Source organism: Denticeps clupeoides, chromosome 2, assembly GCF_900700375.1.
Source record: "Denticeps clupeoides chromosome 2, fDenClu1.1, whole genome shotgun sequence".
NCBI classification, from domain to species: domain Eukaryota; kingdom Metazoa; phylum Chordata; class Actinopteri; order Clupeiformes; family Denticipitidae; genus Denticeps; species Denticeps clupeoides.
Genome location: NC_041708.1, coordinates 36854503 through 36879574, shown reverse-complemented (window position 1 = coordinate 36879574; position 25072 = coordinate 36854503). Strand labels below are relative to the sequence as shown.

The window sequence follows — 25072 nt, the reverse complement described above, 5'->3', positions numbered from 1 at the left end:
CATGAAATGGAGGCTAAACTATGCCGATTATGTTTTAAACCCGCTCATTGCCCCGCTCATTTCCTTTCCCTCTTAGTCTAGCACTGTGGTCAGTGGTACCGTAGCAGTTCGGCAACATTCCAATTATAAGATGGGAGGATTCCAGGTCCATGACTTTTCATGTGTTATGGATCCCCCACTTTATCTCCAAGCTGTGGCCTCTTCCAAACAAACAAGAAGGTTTCCCATGTCGGGAAAGTCTTGTTGGAGTTGGACGACCACTGCAGTCCAAAGACAATCTGATTGGAACCTATTTGGAAGCCACATGTCTAGTATAAAGGAGATGTTCAGACATACAGAACAGGCCAAAAGTTTGGATACACACTCATTCAAAGTGTTTTCATTTACAGACCTCCACAGTCACCGGACCTGACCCCAATCGAGATGGTTTGGGGCGAGCTGGACCGCAGAGTGAAGCAACAATTGCTAAACACCTATTTCAGGTGATAATATTTCCGTGCAAAAGCAATATGAATCTAACTGTGCTAATTTACTAGAAACTGTTCATTCTTCTAACTTCTATTGTGCCATGCCTCTGTTTGTTCAGATAACATCAGATTCGTTTAAATACATTGCTATTAAATAATGGAGTCAGATTAACAAGGTCAGTGATGTCCTCTGATGTCCACCCCTTCATTGCTGAGTTGAATTCTGTTTCCTGCTTTTTACACATACCTGCTAGGCCGCCACTGCCATATTACAATTAGAGCATTTTCCATTGAACCCACGACTCTAACCAAATGGAGCTAGCCAGTTACTTCCTTTCCACTCGTCAGTGCAATGAATCCACATTGTGTAAACTCTCCTGGACAACACTCATCAAACCGGAGCTCGGCTGGATTATTCTGATTTAATCCATGGTGTCCTTCAGGTGACACGAATTGGATTGGAAAAGAAAAAAAGAAATGAAAACCACCCGGTTGCCTGGTTACCTCAGTCACGCCCGTGGTTGCAGGGCTCCATCATTAGGGGTCCCCGCCTTGCGGCGAGGTACGAGCTTCTGCTTATTGCTTTGACAGGTGCCAGATAGGGCCGTTCCAGCACTGATGATGCTCACTGAGGGTCACTGTCGGGTCAGAAACAGATCATGTGACACTCTGATGGACATGCATGCGGTTTCATTCGGTTTAGTGGTTGGAATGGAGCTGTCGTGAGATGTGGACAACAGTGGACCGACTCATCACGAAATCTGGTCATGATCGATGAATGTGTGATGAAGTAAATCAAATGGAAGCTGCAACAATAGCCAGGTGAATGTGAAGGAATTGTATTTTATATTAATCTTTGTACATTTGTGCTGTACAAAGACATGTTTCATCACATCTTCATCTTTTTATCTTCCTTGACTGCCCATCATTTCTAATTGGTGGTATCAGCCAACAACAAAGCATCCAAAAAAAAACGTTCTTTATATGTTTGGCACATAATGTTCAGCCCTATATAAAACGTGTGGATTACGCTCACTAGTTTCCCCCATCAGAACACTGGAATTTAAGTGCCTGATAACCTGCATGTTGGGGTTGGTCGTGGGCGCGGTCACGTTTGTGTCCGGCGGGGAACGGCGAATAAAAGGGAAAAAAGCATCTCATTAATAGATGCCAAAAATAAACCCTGGCATTGAACAGAGAAAGATGATGACAACAGGCAGAGCTTGGTCACAACTTTTTCCTGAACATCTCAGTCTGAGTCCCGACCCAGAATCCATTCTGCTCAGCCGCTCCACATGAACGCCTTATCAGGGCACAGAAGCCGCAGGAGCCAATGCTCTCCTCCAAAAACGAACCCGAATTTCAAATGAAGGTGTCTTCTGGACCCGGGGGGGATAATCCACAAAACAGTCTCTAAATGCCCCCGTATGAATATATATGTTCTTTTTCTGGGGGTAAGGGTGGTATTCTTCACCCTAAGTAATCTGTGTGGCCCTGGAGATATACATCGGCGTAAATGTTTAATGCCTCATTAATAATGCATGCCCGGCTCTCTACAGCAGAGCTGTGTCACGCCACAGAACTGCAAAAAGTTCCCTTTTCTCGTCGGAACTGCTGCAACTTTGTTGCTTTTGCATGTTTTTGGGCTGCAGATACGTTATATGCTCCTCTAACGCAGATCAATTTTGTTGTGCATGGCTCACTCTGATGCCAACGGTCCCTCGCAGATCACCGAAGCCAATTATCCTCCTAATTAAAAAAGAAGAGAGGTATGAAAAGCTGGCCGCGTCGTCCATTAAAAGCCTCAAAGCGGCGTTCATTTGGGGGACTCGTTTTTTCAGATGAGGCTCCCCCGCTCGGATTCCAATGGCCCTGTTAAAAAATGCGATGCAACCTACTACGAGCGCAAAGATTAAAATGGCCTTTGATGAAAAATGGAATTATGAACACGGACGCGTCTGCGCTGAAGGGAGCCGAGAGAAAAAAAGAAAAATGTAAAAAATAAAAAAAAATAGGTCTGTCTTCCTGAGCCTTGAAGTAAATCCCTTGACATTTCCTGATGTGATTTTTAATTAATTCTGAAGCTCCTGCTATAAAAAGAGAGGAACGGGTTTTTTTTTCTTTTCTTCCTCCTCTGAAGCGACGTCCGTTTGATCCGTGGTCCGGCGTGACTTTGAAGGGCATCTTTTAATTCCATCGCTAGCAGAGTGCCACCAAATGAAATGACAGCCCACTTCTCGGCACGCTCTAAATGTGTTTTTTTTTTTGTGTCACTGTGGCAGAAGTTGAAAGGACCATCTTGAAAAGGTAGAAAAGTTTCGAGCAGCTGAAGCAAAACATGTACAGACGCTAAAACACTCTCGCCTGACTTCCCGGGGTTGGTGACAACGGGCTCCAGAGGACAACGCTGCCGTATCAAAGCGAAAAGAGACGTCAGCGTGTTCACGTACGGGCCCTGGCGGCCCCATCAAGGCTTCCTTTTCTGACGATCCTGCCTTCCAAGTGGAGAGGGGGAGAGGGGGAGAGGGGGAGAGGCTCTATTATCTGGGAATTGGGGGGTAAAAAAAAATCAAAATTTTGCAGCTTTGTGCCATCGAGGATGAATAAAATAACCATCTGCATATTTCATGTGTTTACATTGAAAGCAGCTTGTGTACCGCGTGTAAATTGCACATCGCTGCACGTCCTGAATGAGAAGCGTCATTTCTCCTGATTATTTTTTTAACAGACCTGCTCTTCAAGCCTCTCCTGCCGACTAATTTAATTCTTGAAGACGAAGAGGGACATGCAGCAGGGCGGTGTCGGTGTCGGGGCTGTCGAGACTCACACAGTCCGTAGCGGGTAATGGGGGGGTTTCCCACCGTGACTTAGGGGTCGGTGGTCGTAGCAGGAAGGGAGGTTGAGGGTGGTGGTCCGGTGGTGGTCCATTGGTGGTCCACTGGTGGTCCACTGCTGATGAAAGCAGAGTGGTGAACTTCTCAGAAGGGGCTCTGGAACTTTGAGGAGGTCTTCAATGAAACATTCCACAACACATTATTTAGTACATTTACATTTCTGCCATTTATCAGATGCAGTGACAGGGACAGTCCCCATGGAGACCCTCAGAGTTAAGTGTCTTGCCCAGGGACACAGTGGTAGTAAGTGGGGTTTGAACCTGGGTCTTCTGGTAGTAATCCCATTGTGTCCCTGAGCAAGACACTTAAACCTGAGGGTCTGCAGGGGGGGACTGTCCCTGTAACTACTGATTGCAAGTCACTCTGGATAAGGGCATCTGAGGAATGCTGTAAATGTAAATGTTAAATAAATCTATAATGAGTTTTAAAAACTTTATAATATAAGCTACATTTTGTGTTCTATATACTATAGGATTTACTTGAAATGTTGAATTTTTTTATGATGATAGTTATGGCTAAATAACATGAGAAATGGGCAGCAAATGACCATAATCTTTGAGACGCCCCAGAACTCCATATGCCCCTCCCGGATGGCAGAAGTCACAGCGTATGAGATGATGGTGCAGACACGCTGCAGGGATGGAAGCTCCCATGCCCATTATCTTCAGGAAGACTAGTACGAGTCAGACCAGATTTGACTCCTGCTGCACGGAGGGGTCACCAATCCGAGCTGTGGTGCCAAACTGAATCAGGCTCCAAAAGAAAAAGGCTCCTTCCCTCCTCCTGGTGCCAGCCCAAGGATAAATCTCATTGTGGACGATGCAATGGAGGCACACTTATCTTAATCAGGATCAATTTTCCGATCATTGATGGAGAAGCTTTACTCATCCATCAGCCAAACCCACAGCCCCCGAGTTCCAGGATGAAAAAACTCCCAAACATCAATTCAGTAAATTAGATTACGGCCTAATTGTGCGACCTGTGGGGCATCTGGGCACTTTAGGTTTAATTGCCAGAGCTGAAAAAATAGCAAAACTTCGACTGGAAGAGAGCGAAAATGTCAAATTCAGAAAAGCAGGATTAATGCGCAAGTCCAACAGCGGCAATGAACGAACGGCGAGTCGGCTACTTTGAAAGTTTCTTTAGAAACCACGTGGAATGATTTTTCCTGGAGAACACACACACCTACTTTAAGGACGCACTAGTCCATTTAACATATCCGTATTGAATTAAGAATCCGCATCCCATTATGTCACCATGGATTCGAAACCTTCGGTAATTTTGCTCGGCTCCGCAAGTGATTCATCTAATTTAACCATTAGTATGGTTGACCAGAAAAAGTTTGAAAATGTGAATTATTCCCTAAAATAATGACAAATTAAAAGTAAAACATCCTTCCATACGAATAAATGTGAACGTTTCAAGTGATAAAATAACATTTGAATTTCTATTGAATTTAAAACTTTATTTTTTGAAATGAGGAGAATGCATGAGGATGCATCTTTAAACATGGAACCTCCTGTTCGTTCATTTCTACTAAACAGGAAAATCATGCACAATGATGCAAACATAAGGGTGGTAGTAGCGTAGTGGGTAACAAACTTGCCTATGAACCAGAAGACCCAGGTTCAAATCCCACTTACTGTCCCTGAGCAAGACACTTAACCCTGAGTTTCTCCAGGGGGTCTTTCCCCGTAACTACTGATTGTAAGTCGCTCTGGATAAGGGCGTCTGATAAATGCTGTAAATGTAAAATGTAAATGCAAACATCATTACAAGGCGTATAGAAGACGAAAGGCCGCCCCCTTGTCACCGCGCACAGAACAAAAGACCACTCTATTACGATAAATCGCCACCGTAAAACTTCCTCCGGGCCAAACCCTGCAAAACAAGGTTAACTTCGAATGGGCTAATTGTGATGGATGCAGCTACAAAACGGCGCCGCAGTCTCCTGCAGAGTCGGCTGTGATATCGGGCATTTTGGGACTTTTTTTTGTTTTTTTTGAAGGCAGTCTTGGCAGGGAGCTTCAACGAGCGTTAGCGAACACGTCAGATTTGAATGATGTTTAACAATGCACGTAAAAAAAAAAAAAAATCCCAAACGGCAAAATAAACAAACGAAGGATCCCGAAAGCCCCGACGGTCCCCGTCACTCAACGGCTCTGTTTCTCAGCTCGGCAGACGTTTTCAGGGGGCGGATGGTTCTGGATGAACCACTTTTATCTGTCATCACAGGTTAGCGTATTAGATATCTGCAGCACTCAGGTTGTGGGGAACGGGCTTAAAAGCCGCTGTGAAATGATGCTGTCTCTTCTGATTTCACTAATGGGCACATGTTGAGTGGGCGAATGGGGCTTTAAGGACATGTGCATCTGCTGCTCGCTCCTCCAGAAAATAAGTCAAATATCTTGTCAAATTGTCTTCCTTGCTGAGAGTTCGAGGTTCTGCACACTTGACTTTTGCCGCGGCGCTGGTTGTACTTGCTTGTTGTGGGTGATCAGAATCCAACACTCTTTTTGTCCAATTCTGCAGGTATCTTCTCATGTTCTAATGGCTGTATGTCCCTTGCGGGTGGTGGAAAAAAAAAAAACTATGGAAGGTAAATACCCTGTTTTGTTCTGAAACCATAATAAGATAATGGAGATTCCAGGTTTATCAGATCACAATTATCTGATAAAGCATTAGTGATGACAATGAAGCATCGTCTATTGGACTTCTGACAATTTGTGGAACCTACCCCCCCATATTTTTTTTTTGCAAATATTAATTTTATTTATTTTTGATTGACGACACTAGGAAAGGATGCAGATTTTGCATTTATTCACAGATCAGCAGGTCGAATGTTCCACTCCTAATTGTCTAATCATGCTTTTCCTTCAGCGACATATTTGACTGTCTGCTTGTTTTGGTCTAACGATTCACCAACAGAGAGCAAGTAAGGGAAGGAGAGAGAGAGAGAGAGAGAGCGAGAGAGAGAGAGAGAGAGGAGGATGAATAGGATTTGATGTAAAGTATGACAAATAACTCAAAATGTACATTTTCTGTGAGGATGGAAGCGAGACGCCTCAGTGAGTGTGTGTGTGTGTGTGTGTGTGTGTGTATGTGTGTATGTGTATGTGTATGTGTGTGTGTGTGTGTGTGTGTGTGTGTGTGTGTGTGTGTGTGTGTGTGTGTGTGTGTGTGTGTGTGTGTGTGTGTGTGTGTGTGTGTGTGTGTCTATGCATCTTCCACAACGCTAATCTTTTCCCGTGTGGGAACTGCTCAGAACTGGGCGACTGGGGAATATGTGAAGAGCAAGAGGAGGAAGAGGAGGAGGAGGAGGAGGGCGAACTGGGTCGAGGTAGAATGGAGAGGGGATCAAACGTGCATTTGACACACTGGAGTAGCTCTGGCATTCATAGGCACAGAGCTGCCATATCCCCTCCATTCTGTACTCTCACACACACACACACACACACACACAGAGAGAGAGAGAGAGAGAGAGAAAATTACTCTCGCTCTTTTCCTCATGTCGGCCTTTCTCCACCCAATGTCACAATCAATCCAGTGCAGACAGAGAGTAATCCTATTTGTTCGAATAAATAATAAAAAAGCTTTGGCAACACACACATACACACGCAGAGACACACAGAGCTCACCCAAGTGGTAATTGGTGCGATTCCTGCTGGATCAGAAGCTCTCAGCAGGAGCCTGGCTGTGCTCCGTGGTGACCTTGTGTCTGTTGGTAATTTTCCGTGAGCTTAGCTGCTACGCGGCGGGTAGGGGTGTCGGGGAGGTGCGGAGGTCCTCGCGCCCGGGGCGCCTGGCCCAGCAGGCAGCCTGGTGAGATGATGGGGCCTGCAGGCTGGAGAGAATGGTTCGAAGAGGCAGGGTTGATCATGATGGTTGGGATACGTCTGCAAACCTGGCGCAGATAGAGTCAGAATGTTATTTACGAAGGATTTCAGACGAAACCTTGCTACGGCAAATGCTACAGATCTGTTATACAAATATATACAAATACAGTAAAATGACTTACATTTACAGCATTTACCAGATGCCCTTATCCAGAGCAACTTACAATCAGTAGTTACAGGGACAGTCCCCTCCTGGAGCAACTTAGGGTTAAGTGGACACAATGGTAGTAAGTGGGATTTGAACCTGGGTCTTCTGGTTCATAGGCGAGTGTGTTATCCACTAGGCTACTACCACCCGACTTAATACTTAAAAACAGTTGATAAAAAAATATATATATATATATATATATATATATATATATTAAGTATTAAGTCATTTTATTGTATTTGTATATCAGTTATGCTAGTAACAGATTAGTTATGCTAGTAACAAAACTAAAACAGACACTAATGAAAATAATTATCCATTAAAAAATAAATTAATTATCTTGGCAATGTCCTGCCTTGCTAAAAATAAATAAATAAACATCTGATACATTCATTTGAGTCCAGATCTGTATAGCTCAAGCAGGTTTGGTTTTAATTTGGCATGTTGGTTTTAAAACAGTCCAAAATTGTGCATTGGAAAAAGGATGTTATGCATACCCACTAGGCTACTGCCACCCTATCCAACACCAACATAATAATATACCAGGTAAAACAATATCTGGGCTATTCTACTGAAGGGGCACTTCCTGTTACACCCATAAGGCCAGAGAAATACAAGGTATTTGTATGACGCAAGTGATTGGGTTAAATTTTAGCATTTTCTGTGAGTCCCAACTGTATGAGCCTGCGGAGGCAGTGGTATGATGTGCCAGTAAAATGAAGTCATCTGACCACTTACTACCATCATGTCCCTGAGCAAGACACTTAACCCCACCTCCAAGGGGGACTGGCCCTGTCACTACTGGTTGCAAGTTGCTCTGGATAAGGGCATCTGATAAATGTAAATCATATATCTTTAAAATATATTTTATACAACTTCCTGCTGCAATGTGTTTGCTATGGACACATGTTATCCATTCAAAAACAGGTACATTTAAATTTACTTATGAAATTATATACCACAACATATATACAGTCTGGTTAAATGTATATTGCAATATGAATTTCATACCATAGCGCAGTCTATATGTCCATTATGAAAAACCTGCTTAAGCTAGTTTTTAAACAGTTATGGTGTAAGCTAGTTTTACAGTTGGTGTAAAAACTCTTTGTCTTTAATGAAGACACCTCGATTGTATCTTTATCAAGTTGCAGCCTCCCCCAAGCAAGCTAGAGGTGCCACGAAGCCAGCTAGTAGGTCTTGTTGGGGGTGGATGACTACTGTCTTCCTGTATCTATTTGGACAAGGAAGAGACATCAAATGACAGTTCAATTGGTCTGTAGCAACCTTTTAGGGGGTTGTAGTAGCCTACAGGGTAACACACTCACCTATGAATCAGAAGACCCAGGTTCAAATCCTGCTTACTAGCATCGTGTCCCTGAGCAAGACACTTAAGTTGCTCCAGGGGGGACTGTCCCTCAAACTACTGGTTGTAAGTCGCTCCGGATAAGGCCGTCTGATAAATGCTGTAAATGTGTTTGGGAGTCAAAAGCAGAGTATAAAGGTTTTCTCTTGTGGGCTGCTCTCTCTTCTTTTTCTCCCCCATCGAGGTCTTGGGGGTTCTCCCCCAGCTTCTGATTTCCCATCTTACAGCGGCTGTGGTGGCCCTCTAATACATTGTCATGCTGGTACACCTTGGCAACAGCTGAGTGTCAGGAACCAGGAACTGGAGTTGCTCTGGGAAATACAAAATAAACTTCCAGATTGTCTATCTAGTACAGCCTAGGTGAGATGATGGGTCATAGTGTATATGGGTTCATGTTAAGGAATGCTTGGTGAACAAGATAGTCTTAAATAGTGACACTGTGTCTGAGATAAAAGGTTTCTTGATTTTGATCTTTTTCCACAATCCAAACAGCACATTGCCATGAACCAAAACACCCAGGTTAAAACCCCACTTACTGCCACTGTGTCCATGAGCTCCATTTACTGTCCAGTTAGTTACTGTCCCTGTAAGTTGCTCGGGATAAGGGCGTCTGAGAAATGAAGACAGGTGACTACATGAAATCTGTAGTCAGGGTGGAATCAGGGTGGTAGTAGCCTAGTGGGTAACACACTCGCCTATGAACCAGATGACCCGGGTTCGAATCCCACTTACTACCATTGTGTCCCTGAGCAAGACACTTAACCCAGGGAGACTGTCCCTGTAATACTGATTGTAAGTCACTCTGGATAAGGGCGTCTGATAAATGCTGTAAATGTAAATGTAATGCGAGAGTGGCACAAAAATGGATTTGAGCAGTTAATGAATGTTGTTACTACTTTGGCTGGTTTCTCACTAAATTTGTTCATGGATTTTTCTTTAAAACTAACTCATGTTCACACTTTTGGGTAGGCACATTATTCATTCACTACAAGACAATTCAAACCACATTCAACCATAAGAAACATGTACCTGTCTGCAATCTAATGAAGTTAAACTACTGAAAATGGTGACGGTGAAACCGCACCTGATTCCACTCAAGAACTGGGTGGTAACGGGTTGAGTGGTGGAACCAGCTGTGCTAAATAAGGATAAACCCAAAAACGTGCAGGATCATTTTACTCCAGGACCGGTTTTGTAGACCTCAATCTAGTCTTTGTACAACTGGTACTAGTTATCTAATGAGTGCCAGACTTGGCAGGTCTAGAAGGTCATTAATGTTAATTATGTGTCCTATAAAAGTGGAAGCCATACATGGTGGTGACTGTAATGTGGCATCATGGGTTGGTGGTCAGTGGCAGTGTTGCTGTGGGGAGGTGTTGTAGGGGTTTGTATGGGTGCAGTTCTGCTGGATGTTAAAGATGTATCAGGACCTGCTCCAGCTTCTGGTCAACCTCTTCCAAGACCTGCAATGAATCTGCCTCAGGTGCCTGCCCGTCCCCCGTTTGTCCCCGGCATGCTGCCTCAGGTGCCTGCCCGTCCCCCGTTTGTCCCCGGGGTGCTGCCGCCGCCTCAGGTGCCTGCCGGTCCCCCGTTTGTCCCCGGCGTGCTGCCGGCGCCTCAGGTGCCTGCCGGTCCCCCGTTTGTCCCCGGCGTGCTGCCGGCGCCTCAGGTGCCTGCCGGTCCCCCGTTTGTCCCCGGCGTGCTGCCGGCGCCTCAGGTGCCTGCCGGTCCCCCGTTTGTCCCCGGCGTGCTGCCGGCGCCTCAGGTGCCTGCCGGTCCCCCGTTTGTCCCCGGCGTGCTGCCGGCGCCTCAGGTGCCTGCCGGTCCCCCGTTTGTCCCCGGGCTGCCAGGTGCCTGCCGGTCCCGTTTGTCCCGGCCAGTGCCCCCCTGTGCCCCGCCCCCCCCCCTGCCTCCTCAGGTGCCCCCCGTTTGTCCCCGGCGTGCTGCCGGCGCCTCAGGTGCCTGCCGGTCCCCCGTTTGTCCCCGGCGTGCTGCCGGCGCCTCAGGTGCCTGCCGGTCCCCCTTTGTCCCCGGGGTGCTGCCGGCGCCTCAGGTGCCTGCCCGTCCGCCCTTTGTCCCCGGGTGCTGCCGCCGCCTCAGGTGCCTGCCCGTCCCCCTTTGTCCCCGGGATTGTGCCACCACCGCCTCCTCAGGTGCCTGCCCATCCCCCATTTTTCCCTGGGATGCCTCAGGTTCCTGCACGTCCCCCGTTTGCTCCTTCGCCTCAGGGATCAGGTGGGCAGCTTCAAGATCCTGGAAGTGTCCAGCAACAGTTGCTTGGCCCAGTAAAGGAGCTGACCTGGAAGTTTCCTCAGATGCCAGTAGAGCCCACGTCCCCCCCAGTGCAGTTCCAGCTGAGGGAGCCGGTATCAGTCAGCAGTGTGGCAGCTACCTGTGACGAGAATATGGTGCACGTGCAGGTTAAGAAGGACCTGTTTGGTTCTGGAGAGCTCATCCAGGCATCAGACATCTCACTAGGAGGCTGTGGGGTGACTGGAGAAGATTCTGTGGCTCAGCTGCTGTATTTTCAGTCCTATTTGCAGGCCTGTGGCAGCCAAGTAGTGGTGAGTTCTGGTTCCTCTTCGGTCAGGAATCTGTTGGACTTTCTCCAGTAACTCTGGCTTTTCCCCCTTCAAACACAGATGACCAACGATTCCCTGGTTTATTCCTTTTCTCTGACCTACATCCCAAGAGCCATTTCTGACACTTCTGCTCCAATAGTCAGAACCAGTGGTGCTGTAATTGGGATTGAATGCCACTATTTGAGGTGAGCTCTAGCTGATCTGCTCTCCCATGTCTCTCTGTATTTAGATGCTTTTTGATATCGGTTTCTTCTTGCACGTGACCAGGCTTCACAATGTGAGTAGCAATGCCCTGCAGCCTGCCTGGGTCCCATATGCTGCTACTAAAACTGCAGAGGAGCTGCTGGTCTTCTCTCTCAAGCTCATGACTGGTAGGTACAGTTGTGGTCCACTGTTTCACTGTGTTGGCTTTTCCTAACATTTGCTTTTGTCTTCAGATGATTGGAAGTTTGAGAGGCCTTCCAACGTCTATTACATGGGAGATCTGATCCATTTTGAGGCTTCTGTCAAGCAGTACAACCATGTCCCCCTCCGGGTGTTTGTTGATACCTGTGTGGTCACCGCTGTCCCTGATGCAGCTGCTGCTCCCAGTTATCTCTTCATTCAGAACCATGGGTGAGGAGCAGCTTCATTTCTTTATGGCTTTGTTTACGATGTGCTGTAGTCTCATTTTGCTCTCCTTTTCTTATAGGTGTCTGGTTGACTCCAAGCTCACTGGCTCATCTTCTCGCTTCCTGCCCCGTACACAGGATTTCAAGCTCCAGTTCCAGCTGGAGGCTTTCAGGTTTCAGCAGGGGGACACTGGCTCTGTACGTGTCTCAAGCTAGCCCTTCGCTCTCATGGTTCCACCACCTTGGTATGGTGGCTGATCGTCCGTATCTCTTGTTCCAGCTGTTCATCACTTGCTTGCTGAAGGCAACAGCGGCTGCTTCCCCGACTGATGCTGAGCACAAGGCCTGTTCTTTTGTAGGACACAAGTAGGTCTGGACTAGAGTGCTGCATTACAAAAACATCCACATGTACTTTTTATTCAGGCCCTGATCTTTCTATGAAGGTGGGCTGGTGCAGGTGGAGAGGACCAACTGTGTAGCTGCTGTGATGGTTCTTGTGGGTCCAGGAAGGCAAGAGATCTGACCTCTGTCTCAGGTATGTGGACATGGTGTCCATTTTTGTCTTTCTGTTTGTGCTGATTATACATTTTAATCCGTTTCCTCTTCCTTGCTTTCAGATTCTGAATGGGAGAAAGAAATATCTTTGGGACCGTTGTTAATCAGAGGTTGACCAGCCTGTCTCTTTATGATCGTTCTCTTTAAATAGCCAAATAAATGCTGAAATGGACTGTCGTGTATCAAGTAGTCCCGTCTCTCCTTTTCAAGCATGCACCATTTTAAAACTACAGGTCCTTTTTACTAAATACACTGCAGATGGGGGTCTGAGGAACCAGACATCTGGAACAGTCCTAATATGCATGCTTGGGGATGGCTTTTTGGGTTCATGAAGGACTAGATTTTAACTTTCATTTTTTTAATTTTTTTTTTTTTTTTTTTTTAAAAGCCTTTTTTCAAGTGGTAATTTGTTTCTTAGATCCGATCCACACAGGGACTGTCTCCCTGGAGCAACTTGGGGTTTAGTGTCTTGCTCTGGGACACAATGGTAGTAAGTTTGGTTTGAACCTGGGTCTTCTGGTTCATAGGTGAGTGTGTTACCCACTAGGTCACCACCCTATTTATCTGGTGGTTTCTTCACTGGAGTTTTCTGGTTGTCTGTGTGCACTTGATATTGCATGTGACTCCACCCATTGACTGCAAGTGGCAGTGTGGGTCATAAATAAAAGCTCACTTTGGTAAGGTGGAGCGAGACCATTTAGAGCTTTATAGGTCAAAAGTAGCCTTGATGTAATAAATGTACTAACCAACTTTTTTGCATCATGCATTGAGATTTCTTATTTTTGCAATATTTCTAAGGTGCATGAATGCTATCCTAGTGATATCAATATGAGAATCTAATGAGAGACCTGTGTCTGTGAGGACCCCTAGATTTTACTTCTCTACTTGAGATAGAAAGGCTATCTAGAGTTATGTCAGCCAGCTTACGTCTGGATACTTATGACCTAAGTACAAAAGCTTCTGTCTTATTAGGGTTTAACAGTAGAAAGTTGGTGAGCATCCACTGTCTAATGTCCTTCAGACAATTGTCTTCTGTTCAGCTGCTGCCTCTCGTCTGGCATTGCTGACATACTGTGTTGTCAGCATAGCAGTGATTTGCATGTTTTGCGAATTAAGTGACCTAAAGGTAACATGTTTAAGGAAAATAGTAACGGACCTAGGACAGAACCTTGTGGAACACCAAACTCTACTCTACTATGTGAAGACGATTCACCTCTGATGTCTCCAAACTGATACCGATCGGTCAGATATGATGGGAATCATACAAGGGCTATTCCATTAATCCCAACAACATTCTCTAACCTGGCGAGGAGATCAATAGTGTCAAACGTTGCACTCAGGTCAAGCGGGACTAGCAGCAAGATGCGTCCCTGATCAGAGGCCAACAGCAGGTCATGAACCACTTTAACCAGCGCTCTCTCAGTGCTATGATGAGGTCTAAATCCCAAATGAAATACTTCATGGATATTGTTGCTGTCTAAGTATGCGCTTAGCTGCTGGGCTATGAATTTTTCTAGAAAGGTTGGATATCGGTCTATAATCATACAGCTATACTAAAACTTGATCGCTAGAGAGAAGATCAGCATGGTCCCTGTGAAAGGACGAACGCAAATCTGTGAAAAGCTTTTTGGAATAGTGGTGGCCAAGCGGTTAAGGAAGCGTTTAAGGAAGCAACCCCGTAATCAGAAGGTTGCTGGTTGCGAAGCACCGTCCCCACACACTGCTCCCTGGGCGCCTGTCATGGCTGCCCACTGCTCACCAAGGGTGATAGTTAGAAGCAGAGGACACATTTAGTTGTGTCACCGTATTCTGTGCTGCAGTGTTTCACAATGACAGTTACTTCACTTTGACTTAGTTACAAGCATTGAAGCGTTTTTATCGGTTATCTGCAATTTGAATATTATTTTCTGTAGTAATATAAACGGAGCTGTTTGTTATGGATGGGAGGAGGGAGGTTGGCCTTCTTCAGCTTCCTGAGGAAGGGCAGACGTGGCTGGGCTTTCTGGTGGTGGAGGTGCTATTGAGGCTCCTGGAGAAGTCGTCTGTCGCGTGTACACCCAGGAACTTCATCCATCGATGTGCAGTGGGGAGGGGACAGTCAAAGGTTACATGTAGTTCAATTTGAAGTTGAGCTTTATTGTCAGTTCAGCTATATACATGTTAGATAGTAAATAAAGTTTCTCCGGAACCTGGTGCTACATGTAACATTTGAACGATTAGACAAAGTTACATACTGAAATAAAGTGCACGTGTGAGACAACAACAAACTGGGGTACATAAGGTGCAAACAGGGGACACAGGGAGTCCAAGAATAACATTTGACAGGATGGTAGTAGCCTAGTGGGCAACACACTCGCCTATGAACCAGAAGACCCAGGTTCAAATCCCACTTACTACCATTGTGTCCCTGAGCAAGACACTTAACCCTGAGTGTCCCCTGGGGGGACTGTCCCTGTAACTACTGATTGTAAGTCATCTGATAAATGCTGTAAATGTAAATGTAAATTAAAAAAAAAACATACAGACAGCACTAAACTAGTAAAATGTATAATTAATGTGCAAAGTAAATAGTGCAAATACTGCTGTGCAAAAAGGAATGGTGCATTAGTAGATGATATTATATATTAGATAATCAAAAATGGACTATGCATGAATAAATTATATTACAGATAATCAAACAATACAACTGGGGTAGTGTGTGTGAGGGTGACAGTTTAGAGGGGTGAGTCCCTGAGTGTTCAGGTGTCTGATGGCTTGTGGGATGAAGCACCAGGTTCCAGAGAAACATTATGTAGCGTCTAACATGTATATAGCTGGAATGACAATAAAGCTCAACTTCGTCTTATCACACTAAACCTATTTTCTGCCTCTCAACTGTTCACGTTAACTCTGTTGGGTAGGTAAATTATTCATTCACTACAAGACAATTCAAACCACATTCAACGATAAGAAACATGTACCTGTCTGCAATCTAATGAAGTTAAACTACTGAAAATGGTGACGGTGAAACCGCACCTGATTCAACTCAAGAACTGGGTGGTAACGGGTTGAGTGGTGGAACCAGCTGTGCTAAATGAGGATAAACCCAAAAACGTGCAGGATCATTTTACTCCAGGACTGGTTTTGTAGACCCCAATCAAGTCTTTGTACAACTGGTACTAGTTATCTAATGAGTGCCAGACTTGGCAGGTCTAGAAGGTCATTAATGTTAATTATGTGTCCTATAAAAGTGGAAGCCATACATAATGGTGACTGTAATGTGGCATCATGGGTTGGTGGTCAGTGGCAGTGTTGCTGTGGGGAGGTGTTGTAGGGGTTTGTATGGGTGCAGTTCTGCTGGATGTTAAAGGTGTACCAGGACCTGCTCCAGCTTCTAGGCAACCATTTCCAAGACCGGCAATAAATCCACCTCAGGTGCCTGCCCGTCCCCCCTTTGTCCCCGGGGTGCTGCCACCGCCTCAGGTGCCTGCCCGTCCCCCCTTTGTCCCCGGGGTGCTGCCACTGCCTCAGGTGCCTGCCCGTCCCCCCTTTGTCCCCGGGGTGCTGCCACCGCCTCAGGTGCCTGCCCGTCCCCCCTTTGTCCCCGGGGTGCTGCCACCGCCTCAGGTGCCTGCCCGTCCCCCCTTTGTCCCCGGGGTGCTGCCACCGCCTCAGGTGCCTGCCGGTCCCCCCTTTGTCCCCGGCGTGCTGCCACCGCCTCAGGTGCCTGCCGGTCCCCCCTTTGTCCCCGGCGTGCTGCCACCGCCTCAGGTGCCTGCCGGTCCCCCCTTTGTCCCCGGCGTGCTGCCACCGCCTCAGGTGCCTGCCGGTCCCCCCTTTGTCCCCGGCGTGCTGCCACCGCCTCAGGTGCCTGCCGGTCCCCCCTTTGTCCCCGGGTTTGTGCCACCACCACTGCCTCAGGTGCCTGCCCGTCCGCCCTTTGTCCCCGGGGTGCTGCCGCCGCCTCAGGTGCCTGCCCGTCCGCCCTTTGTCCCCGGGGTGCTGCCGCCGCCTCAGGTGCCTGCCGGTCCCCCCTTTGTCCCCGGGGTGCTGCCGCCGCCTCAGGTGCCTGCCGGTCCCCCCCTTTGTCCCCGGGGTGCTGCCGCCGCCTCAGGTGCCTGCAGGTCCCCCCTTTGTCCCCGGGGTGCTGCCGCCGCCTCAGGTGCCTGCCGGTCCCCCCTTTGTCCCCGGGGTGCTGCCGCCGCCTCAGGTGCCTGCCGGTCCCCCCTTTGTCCCCGGGGTGCTGCCGCCGCCTCAGGTGCCTGCCGGTCCCCCCTTTGTCCCCGGGTGCTGCCGCCGCCTCAGGTGCCTGCCGGTCCCCCCTTTGTCCCCGGGGTGCTGCCGCCGCCTCAGGTGCCTGCCGGTCCCCCCTTTGTCCCCGGGATTCCTCAGGTTCCTGCACGTCCCCCATTTGCTCCTTTGCCTCAGGGATCAGGGGGGCAGCTTCAAGATCCTGGAAGTGTCCAGCAGCAGCTGCTTGGCCCAGTAAAGGAGCTGACCTGGAAGTTTCCTCAGATGCCAGTAGAGCCCACGTCCCCCCCAGTGCAGTTCCAGCTGAGGGAGCCGGTATCAGTCAGCAGTGTGGCAGCTACCTGTGACGAGAATATGGTGCACGTGCAGGTTAAGAAGGACCTGTTTGGTTCTGGAGAGCTCATCCAGGCATCAGACATCTCACTAGGAGGCTGTGGGGTGACTGGAGAAGATTCTGTGGCTCAGCTGCTGTATTTTCAGTCCTATTTGCAGGCCTGTGGCAGCCAAGTAGTGGTGAGTTCTGGTTCCTCTTCGGTCAGGAATCTGTAGGACTTTCTCCAGTAACTCTGGCTTTTTCCCCCTTCAAACACAGATGACCAACGATTCCCTGGTTTATTCCTTTTCTCTGACCTACATCCCAAGAGCCATTTCTGACACTTCTGCTCCAATAGTCAGAACCAGTGGTGCTGTAATTAGGATTGAATGCCACTATTTGAGGTGAGCTCTAGCTGATCTGCTCTCCCATGTCTCTCTGTATTTAGATGCTTTTTGATATCGGTTTCTTCTTGCATGTGACCAGGCTTCACAATGTGAGTAGCAATGCCCTGCAGCCTGCCTGGATCCCATATGCTGCTACTAAAACTGCAGAGGAGCTGCTGGTCTTCTCTCTCAAGCTCATGACTGGTAGGTACAGTTGTGGTCCACTGTTCCACTGTGTTGGCTGTTCCTAACATTTGCTTTTGTCTTCAGATGATTGGAAGTTTGAGAGGCCTTCCAACGTCTATTACATGGGAGATCTGATCCATTTTGAGGCTTCTGTCAAGCAGTACAACCATGTCCCCCTCCGGGTGTTTGTTGATACCTGTGTGGTCACCGCTGTCCCTGATGCAGCTGCTGCTCCCAGTTATCTCTTCATTCAGAACCATGGGTGAGGAGCAGCTTCATTTCTTTATGGCTTTGTTTACGATGTGCTGATGTCTCATTTTGCTCTCCTTTTTATTGTAGGTGTCTGGTTGACTCCAAGCTCACTGGCTCATCTTCTCGCTACCTGCCCCGTACACAGGATTTCAAGCTCCAGTTCCAGCTGGAGGCTTTCAGGTTTCAGCAGGGGGACACTGGCTCTGTACGTGTCTCAAGCTGGCCCTTCGCTCTCATGGTTCCACCACCTTGGTATGGTGGCTGATCGTCCGTATCTCTTGTTCCAGCTGTTCATCACTTGCTTGCTGAAGGCAACAGCGGCTGCTTCCCCGACTGATGCTGAGCACAAGGCCTGTTCTTTTGTAGGACACAAGTAGGTCTGGACTAGATGCTGCATTACAAAAACATCCACATGTACTTCATATTCAGGATCTGATCTTTCTATGAAGGTGGGCTGGTGCAGGTGGAGAGGACCAACTGTGTAGCTGCTGTGATGGTTCTTGTGGGTCCAGGAAGGCAAGAGATCTGACCTCTGTCTCAGGTATGTGGACATGGTGTCCATTTTTGTCTGTGCTGATCATTTTTAATCCTGTTCCTCTTCCTTGCTTTCAGATTCTGGATGGGAGAAAGAAATATCTTTGGGACCGTTGTTCATCAAAGGTTGACCAGCCTGTGTCTCTTTATGATCGTTCTCTTTTAATAGCCAAATAAATGCTGAAATGGACTGTCGTGTATCAAGTAGTCCCGTCTCTGCTTTTCAAGCATGCACCATTTACAACTACAGGTCCTCTTTACTAAATACACTTCAGATGAGGGTCTGAGGAACCCGAAATCTGGAACAGTCCTAATATGCATGCTTGGGGATGGCTTTTTGGATTCATGAAGGACTATAGATCTTGTTTGCCTGTTTTGTCAAGCGGTCATCTTTTAGCTGTAAGTGGCGCTCTAACTCCCTGGTCTCAAAGCGCTTTCAGTGTTTCTCGTCACCCTGTGGCGTGTTGAACAGACCCTCTCTTTTTCTTTTTTTTTTTTTTTTTTTTTCTCCCTTTGTGCACCTTTTCATGAGATGCTCCGCCATAAACATTTATCCACTGTTGTACGACGCGTTCAGGGTTTTTAGTCAGGTTGGATTGTCAGTGTTTTCACAATGAGTTTTGCCACCCACACTGGTACGCATAAAGAAAAATTGGAAATAATTGTTCTGGGTCACCTGAAATGTAGACGCCAGGATCGAATAGAGATTTTACCATTTTAGAGAGGAAAAAATAACTTTTGTGTAGAGAAACTCATACTGATCTTAGTCTAGGTACATTTCAGTCGACAAAGTTTTATTTTGTGAACCGTATTTAGTCTTGTGTTCATCAGAAATATTGCCTGATATGTTTCATCACATCACCAGCACTTATGTTGCATCCTGTTGATTTAATTGATGAACAACCCACTATTCTCCACTGTTCTTCCAGTATCTGCTTGATACAGTGCAACATTTTGACCTGTCTGCATCAGTTATTTAAATGCAATTAAATAAATAATATTAATATTAAAATAAATGGCATCTGAAAGTTATAAACCACTCCAGTAATTAATGAACCTGCATGTGTGTTTAAATCCAGATAATGACTTTATTATTATTTTTATTTATGGCTCATCCTTCGGCCTTGAGTCAGGTAGGGGTCAGAACTTGAAAGATTGCGCTTCCATCCTTCCCTTGTGCTGTGACTCTTATTGAACTGATCCATCTTGCTGCCCCGGCAGAACGGGGTGTTGTGAGCCCCCTGAGCCACATGTGTCCTGCTGAAGACCCGCGTCCAAATTCCGTCCATTTGAAGGAACAGATGGGTCCTCTCGGAATTCAGGGCAATGTGTTCCTCTCTCACCTGCTTTTTGAAATTTCTGCACAGCAGTGGCTCCCAAACTGTCAAAGATGATCAGATTGTGATTTGCATTGCTAACCAGTTTAGTCAGTTCCATCGGGGGACCTGCAAGTTGTTCACCAAATGAACTTCCCACAGCTTCCTTCATCCACGCTGGCATACGGTCCTCGCAGTGGCGGAAGGCCGGCTGGAATGGAGAAGCAGCTGCAGACTCCAGAACATGGAGGACAGGAGCATCTCCTGCGCGCGCATCGTCAAGGCGTAGGTCATTAATCAGATTAATTAGGACATGGGCAGCATGACGCTCGGCTCGGTCTGCTGCAGTCTTCTCCGTTTTTTTCCGCGGGCGTCGTTTTGAATCCATTTGCTAGCAGGTGGCTCCTCATCCGTACAGACCGAGGTGGCTTGAAATAGATCGTACCTTATGTCATAATTAACATCATGCAGGCAAGGTGGCATAAGCCTCTTGGATAATTAAAATGCGATTGAAAGAAGGCAGTCTTTTCCCCCATATATTGAATTTTCGTGATTGTCATTGTGAATCACTGCAGCACAGCACACGGCGACACAACAAAATGTGTCCTCTGTATTTAACCATCACCCTTGGTGAGCACTGGGCAGCCATGACATTACGTGGCTTCCTTCCTTTACCACTTGGCCACCACCGCAATAAAAAGAGTGGGGAGGGGGCAGGTCTGCAGATGAGCCGTGTATATTACGACATGCTTTCCTACGTTAAATAATGGCACAATTAGCAGTAAATTGGCTACCTAAGTAGATCATGTTGCTTGACTCATTACAACAATCTCATCCCCTCAAATTCAGCACAGTGGAATGGAAAATCCCACAAAAATACATACTACCCTATGCTTCTTTAACATATTGCTAGAAATGAATGTGTATGCTGACAATAACGCAGCAAGATTAAAGAGACATTGCAGATGCATTTTTTCTGACATGGACCTGCTAGCACTGGTCCAACCAGCCTTGTAATCTGACCGCCACGAGTCAGCGAAGGGAAAAATAAATGCAACACTGCTTCAACTTCATGCTTCGCAACCTCTTAATCCTCTTCCTCTTCTTCGGCCAAACCTCACCTCACCCTCGTTTCTCACCCTCTGAGTCGAACGTTAATAATCCCGCTTTCTGGCCATATAATGACAGAATCTATGGGATATGGCCAAACACATTGCACTTTTAACTGTTATCAGAACGGCAGTGAATCTGCTGAGGCCCAGATAGTCTCCTTTTGTTTTGCCCAGTGGCAAGACAAAAAGAATAAAGTTTTATCTCCAGTGTATTTTCTTGACCCTTTTCATTCCATTGCAGCCAGCCCTGATTGATTCCTCAGCAACGTAGACAGATGATCCCTTTTTCCCCGAGCATCGGGGATCAATAAGGTATGCAAGGCTGTTCTTTTTTGTTGTTGGTGTTGTCGCGAGACGAGGAAAGGCCTCATATTGCGAAGATCACACACGCCGGTGATCTTTGATTCAGGGCCGCATCATGCCTCCTGTGTCTCTTCTACAGAACCAATTAACCATTCATGTATTTCGCCACTGCATGACGTAAACTGTGGGATCACATTAAAATATTCAACAGGATCTGATATTTATGGAAAATATTGACAAATGCACATTAAAGCATCTGCCATCTTAGTAGAGAATATAAAGTTTATATGCTCCTTAAAAACATCCCTTTTTCTTGAACCTGTCTGAGCAGTATTTTTTGCACTTTCTTGCTATTTGCACCAAAAACCGAAACGTCAGATGGGATTATAATATTTTTCACTGCGTGTTTATGACATTGTCTGGGAGTCAAAAGGCAGAAATGGACTCTGCTGTCAATTCGATAAATAGTAAAGTAAAAAAAAAACTTCAGCTACAACAACAGAAAATGATATTTCACCGGCATCCATCTCACACGGTTACGGGGTCCCGGACGGAAATTGTAGTGCAACCTCAGCTACCTTGAACTTTGTCATCGTAATTTACAGAGCAGCCGTCAGTCCCTGTACCTCTGTTATTTGTCACCACTTCCCATGGGGCATGAGGATATAAGTCATGAGAACATGTGTGCCGGAAAGTATCCCGCTGATTATATGTCAAAAACAGAGCTGGAAAAAAAGACAAAAGAACAAAAAGGTCTTGCCCATGGCAGTGCTTTAGGGCCACAAATTTCTAACAGTACGAAAATAAAGCTGTACATGTAGCTGATGAGTTCTATTATTTTCTAAACAAAAAGCATAACATCATAAAAATCATAAAGTTCTAATGAGAATATAATTGCTGTTTATTAAGGACCAAGTGGCATACTCTTACAAATTGATGGCTTCTTCTTGATGCAATTTTATTTCTCCACAAACACTGATGTTCAATCCATAACCAGGAATAGAAATGTGGCCAGCATTTAACACATTGCCAAAAATGTATTCAGTGAAGTATATTGTATTTTTAATACTTTAGATTACATATAAAATTAATGTTTGATGCACGTTTTTCATGTATATTTGAATATTTTTTGCATAACAGCACCAACATTATTTATTAGTGGCAGTCGTGGCAAGATTTTTACCTGTAGAATGATGGGAAACAGAAGACCCGAGGCTGGGCCACGTGCCATGACCTGGCTTGCTTTTGGAACGGATTGACTTCCGAGGGGACCTATGTGCTTCAGCGCCGATCCATCAGCGGCCGTGGGAGTGAGCAGAGTGTGATGGAGGCGCTGGGTCTTCTGGGATGAGTCCTCATTTCAATATTTATTGAAACTTTATCAGGAAAACCCACAATGCAAGGCTGGGCCATCAACCCAGTTCAGTCACCCTGGCGGAGAACAGAGGCCTGTGTCGCCTCAGACCAGCAGCCTCTGCTCGTCCCTCACAAAGACAAAGCCAGCCGAGCGGACGGCCCACGGGGGACTGGAGCACGCCGCAGCGCGGGCCCGGGAAGAAGGTGCGCCACATTTTAATTGGCAGCTGATAGGCTTGTTATGCTAACTGAAGGCTGAGAAGCAGTATGGTGCACAGACGGGCGCCTCCATTCTGCCTCCCGTCTCCAAGCGTCTCCTCGCTGCCAACGACTCCATCTTCAGAGCGTGCCGAAAAAACATTTCAAAATGATGAAATGCATTGTCTATTATAATCTCCCTGAAAGCCTCTCGGAGTCATTTATTCTCAAAAGGACTCTAATTCCGAAAAGACGGCGGCAACAAAAAAAATCATCCATCATCACAATACTTGTCAGAATACGTGTTTTAAGAGCAGTTTCTCCCCAGCACCCTCTCGACACCCTGCAGGGGTGCCAGGAAAGTTGCAGAAACACCCGCCATCCATCAAAAAGACTACTCCATACAAATAACCCACCATAAATATAAATGTATATATGTATAAATTCATGTAACTGTAAATGTTCATAACAGATAGGACTAGAAAAGATTAGACAGAACCCGCTCTTTGTCCCAGAGGAGATGTTCCAGAATAGCTCAAACAAACAAGCAAACAGTACACATAAAAGTGGGGAAATAAAATATGCAGATATGCAACAAATATTCAAACATGCAGCTAAAAAATAATACAAATGAGTAGCATAGAGTTGCTCATTGTTCACAGATGCGCAGGCACAGATTACAACCGTTAAATAATTCAGTGCAGAAACATGACAGAGTCAGAAACAAAGAGTGAGACGCTAATGTGTGTTATTATGTGTGGTAGTGGGCCTGGGACAGGTCACATGACCACAGATGAAGCCCCGAACGTTATAGAGACAGCAAGCAGGTCACATGACCTCTTTGATTTAGCTAAAGTAACATAATTTATACATGAACTCCAACCGTTTTACCGTCTAGCTCGAGGAAACTCATTTTTGAAAAGATGCCAATGATGCTGAAAAGAAGCTCTAGAGAACATGTCCATGTGTCCATGCACTCGAAAGGGCGACCATGAATGAGCAGCTTTCAAGTGCATGAAGGTCCTCCACAGCGTGTAAGCGACTGTCACATGAAACTCACCAGCCCAGGCCGGAGCGGCCAGGACCCCGTTGGGCCATGAGCAGATGGCGGTTGGATGCTGTGTCAGCACCGGACACAGGACCCTGGCAGAGCTGCATCTTCTCAAGCTCTTTTTCAGAGCAGGAACGCTCCGTTCCGTACCAGCCTGCTCCACCACTGCAGCTAATGAGTGCGTTCTTCAGCTGCGATTACAGAGCTGCATTTCTCAGGCAGATGGCGGAACGTGGTGCATTAGTTGAGTCACGCTTGTCAGGAACACATTTGCATTACCTGTAGGACGCTTCACATTCTAACCGCGAAAACCATGTCTCTCCAGGCTCCATTGACTTCAAACACAGCTCCGAGTTTAATGGTGTAGGCGATAATGGTCCTCACACCCCATGCCCAGAATAAACAGATCTTCAGGGTTCAAGCCCTATCCACATGAGGACGCTTTCCTAAGAAACCTGAATCCACATGAAAGTGAAGTGATCGTCACAGGAGCGATTGTCAGTAAGGTGTGTGGGGACGGCACTTTGCTCAGTGGCACCATTCAAACCGGCAACCTTCTGATAACGGGGCTGATTCCCCCGTTTTTTGTTTTTTTTTTGGTGGGGAGGGACAACTCAGTGCCAGCTGCGGGACTCAAACCCACAGCCTTGTGGTTACGAGTCCAGTGTGTTAACGGTTAGGCCTACACTCCCCGCGAACGGTACTTTGGGAAATGTTGTTGTCCATATGGAGATGTAGGATTAGAACGCTGTTTTATCCCCCCTCCACACCTGTAGGAGGCGCTGTTTCTCCCCGGTCTCCTTGTTTGGCGTCTAGTTCTCCTCCGCGGCGAATCTTTTCATTAGAAATGTGCAGCGTAGAGAAAATTATAATCCACCATTGTTGCATGTCGGATGCATTTTGGGGTTAAAGGTCAGGTTGGAGGTTGGGCTGACACGTCAACATTTTCACACAAGAAAATGTCCACACGGATTCGCAGAAAGCAGAAATTCACTCTGGAACCCGTTTTAGAAAATAACTGTTCTGGGTCCCCTGAAACACCGTTTCCATGGGGACGCAAGTCCGGACTGGCCTTGGTGAAGTTGGAGTGCAACGTGAGGGAACAAAGTAACAAACCTTGTAACAAAGTAGCATGTCTTGATAAAACAATATTAATCCAACCAATCATATTGTTCCAATGCATCATGGGGGAAAAATGGACTCTGACCAAGATGGACCAAAGCATAGCTGCTAGTAGAGAAATTTTGTAAATTAAGTAAGAGACGAGGTGAATGTTAAGCCTCATTAGGTAGATTAACAAGGGCAGCAGTGACCAG

At 46.6% G+C, this 25072-nt stretch overlaps 2 protein-coding genes and 1 pseudogene across 2 annotated transcripts; all 3 read left to right on the top strand.

The window, feature by feature from the left end:
* Positions 1 to 10954: 10954 nt before the first annotated feature.
* On the top strand, positions 10955 to 12435 carry LOC114774732 (zona pellucida sperm-binding protein 3-like; the record flags this gene model as incomplete). Its single annotated transcript, XM_028966420.1, has 7 exons — positions 10955 to 11335; positions 11414 to 11538; positions 11621 to 11724; positions 11791 to 11968; positions 12045 to 12162; positions 12245 to 12330; positions 12408 to 12435. Coding segments are annotated over exons 1-7 (1020 nt in total), but the record flags the coding sequence as incomplete, so codon positions are not given.
* A 1618-nt stretch (positions 12436 to 14053) lies between these two features.
* LOC114785020 (uncharacterized) lies at positions 14054 to 14148 on the top strand (annotated as a pseudogene).
* A 1365-nt stretch (positions 14149 to 15513) lies between these two features.
* Positions 15514 to 18551, top strand: LOC114774715 (zona pellucida sperm-binding protein 3-like). The gene is made up of 9 exons (XM_028966419.1): positions 15514 to 15558; positions 16927 to 17262; positions 17342 to 17466; positions 17549 to 17652; positions 17719 to 17896; positions 17974 to 18091; positions 18174 to 18259; positions 18336 to 18427; positions 18499 to 18551. Exons 1-9 carry the CDS (start codon positions 15514 to 15516, stop codon positions 18549 to 18551), a joined length of 1137 nt encoding a protein of 378 aa, XP_028822252.1.
* Positions 18552 to 25072: the final 6521 nt, after the last annotated feature.

Coding starts and splice junctions, on each gene's coding strand:
- LOC114774715 (XM_028966419.1), top strand. CDS start 15,514: ATGGTGACGGTGAAACCGCACCTGATTCAACTCAAGAACTGGGTG. Junction 17,897..17,973: donor CTCTTCATTCAGAACCATGG/GTGAGGAGCAGC, acceptor TTTTTATTGTAG/GTGTCTGGTTGACTCCAAGC. Junction 18,092..18,173: donor AGCAGGGGGACACTGGCTCT/GTACGTGTCTCA, acceptor CTCTTGTTCCAG/CTGTTCATCACTTGCTTGCT.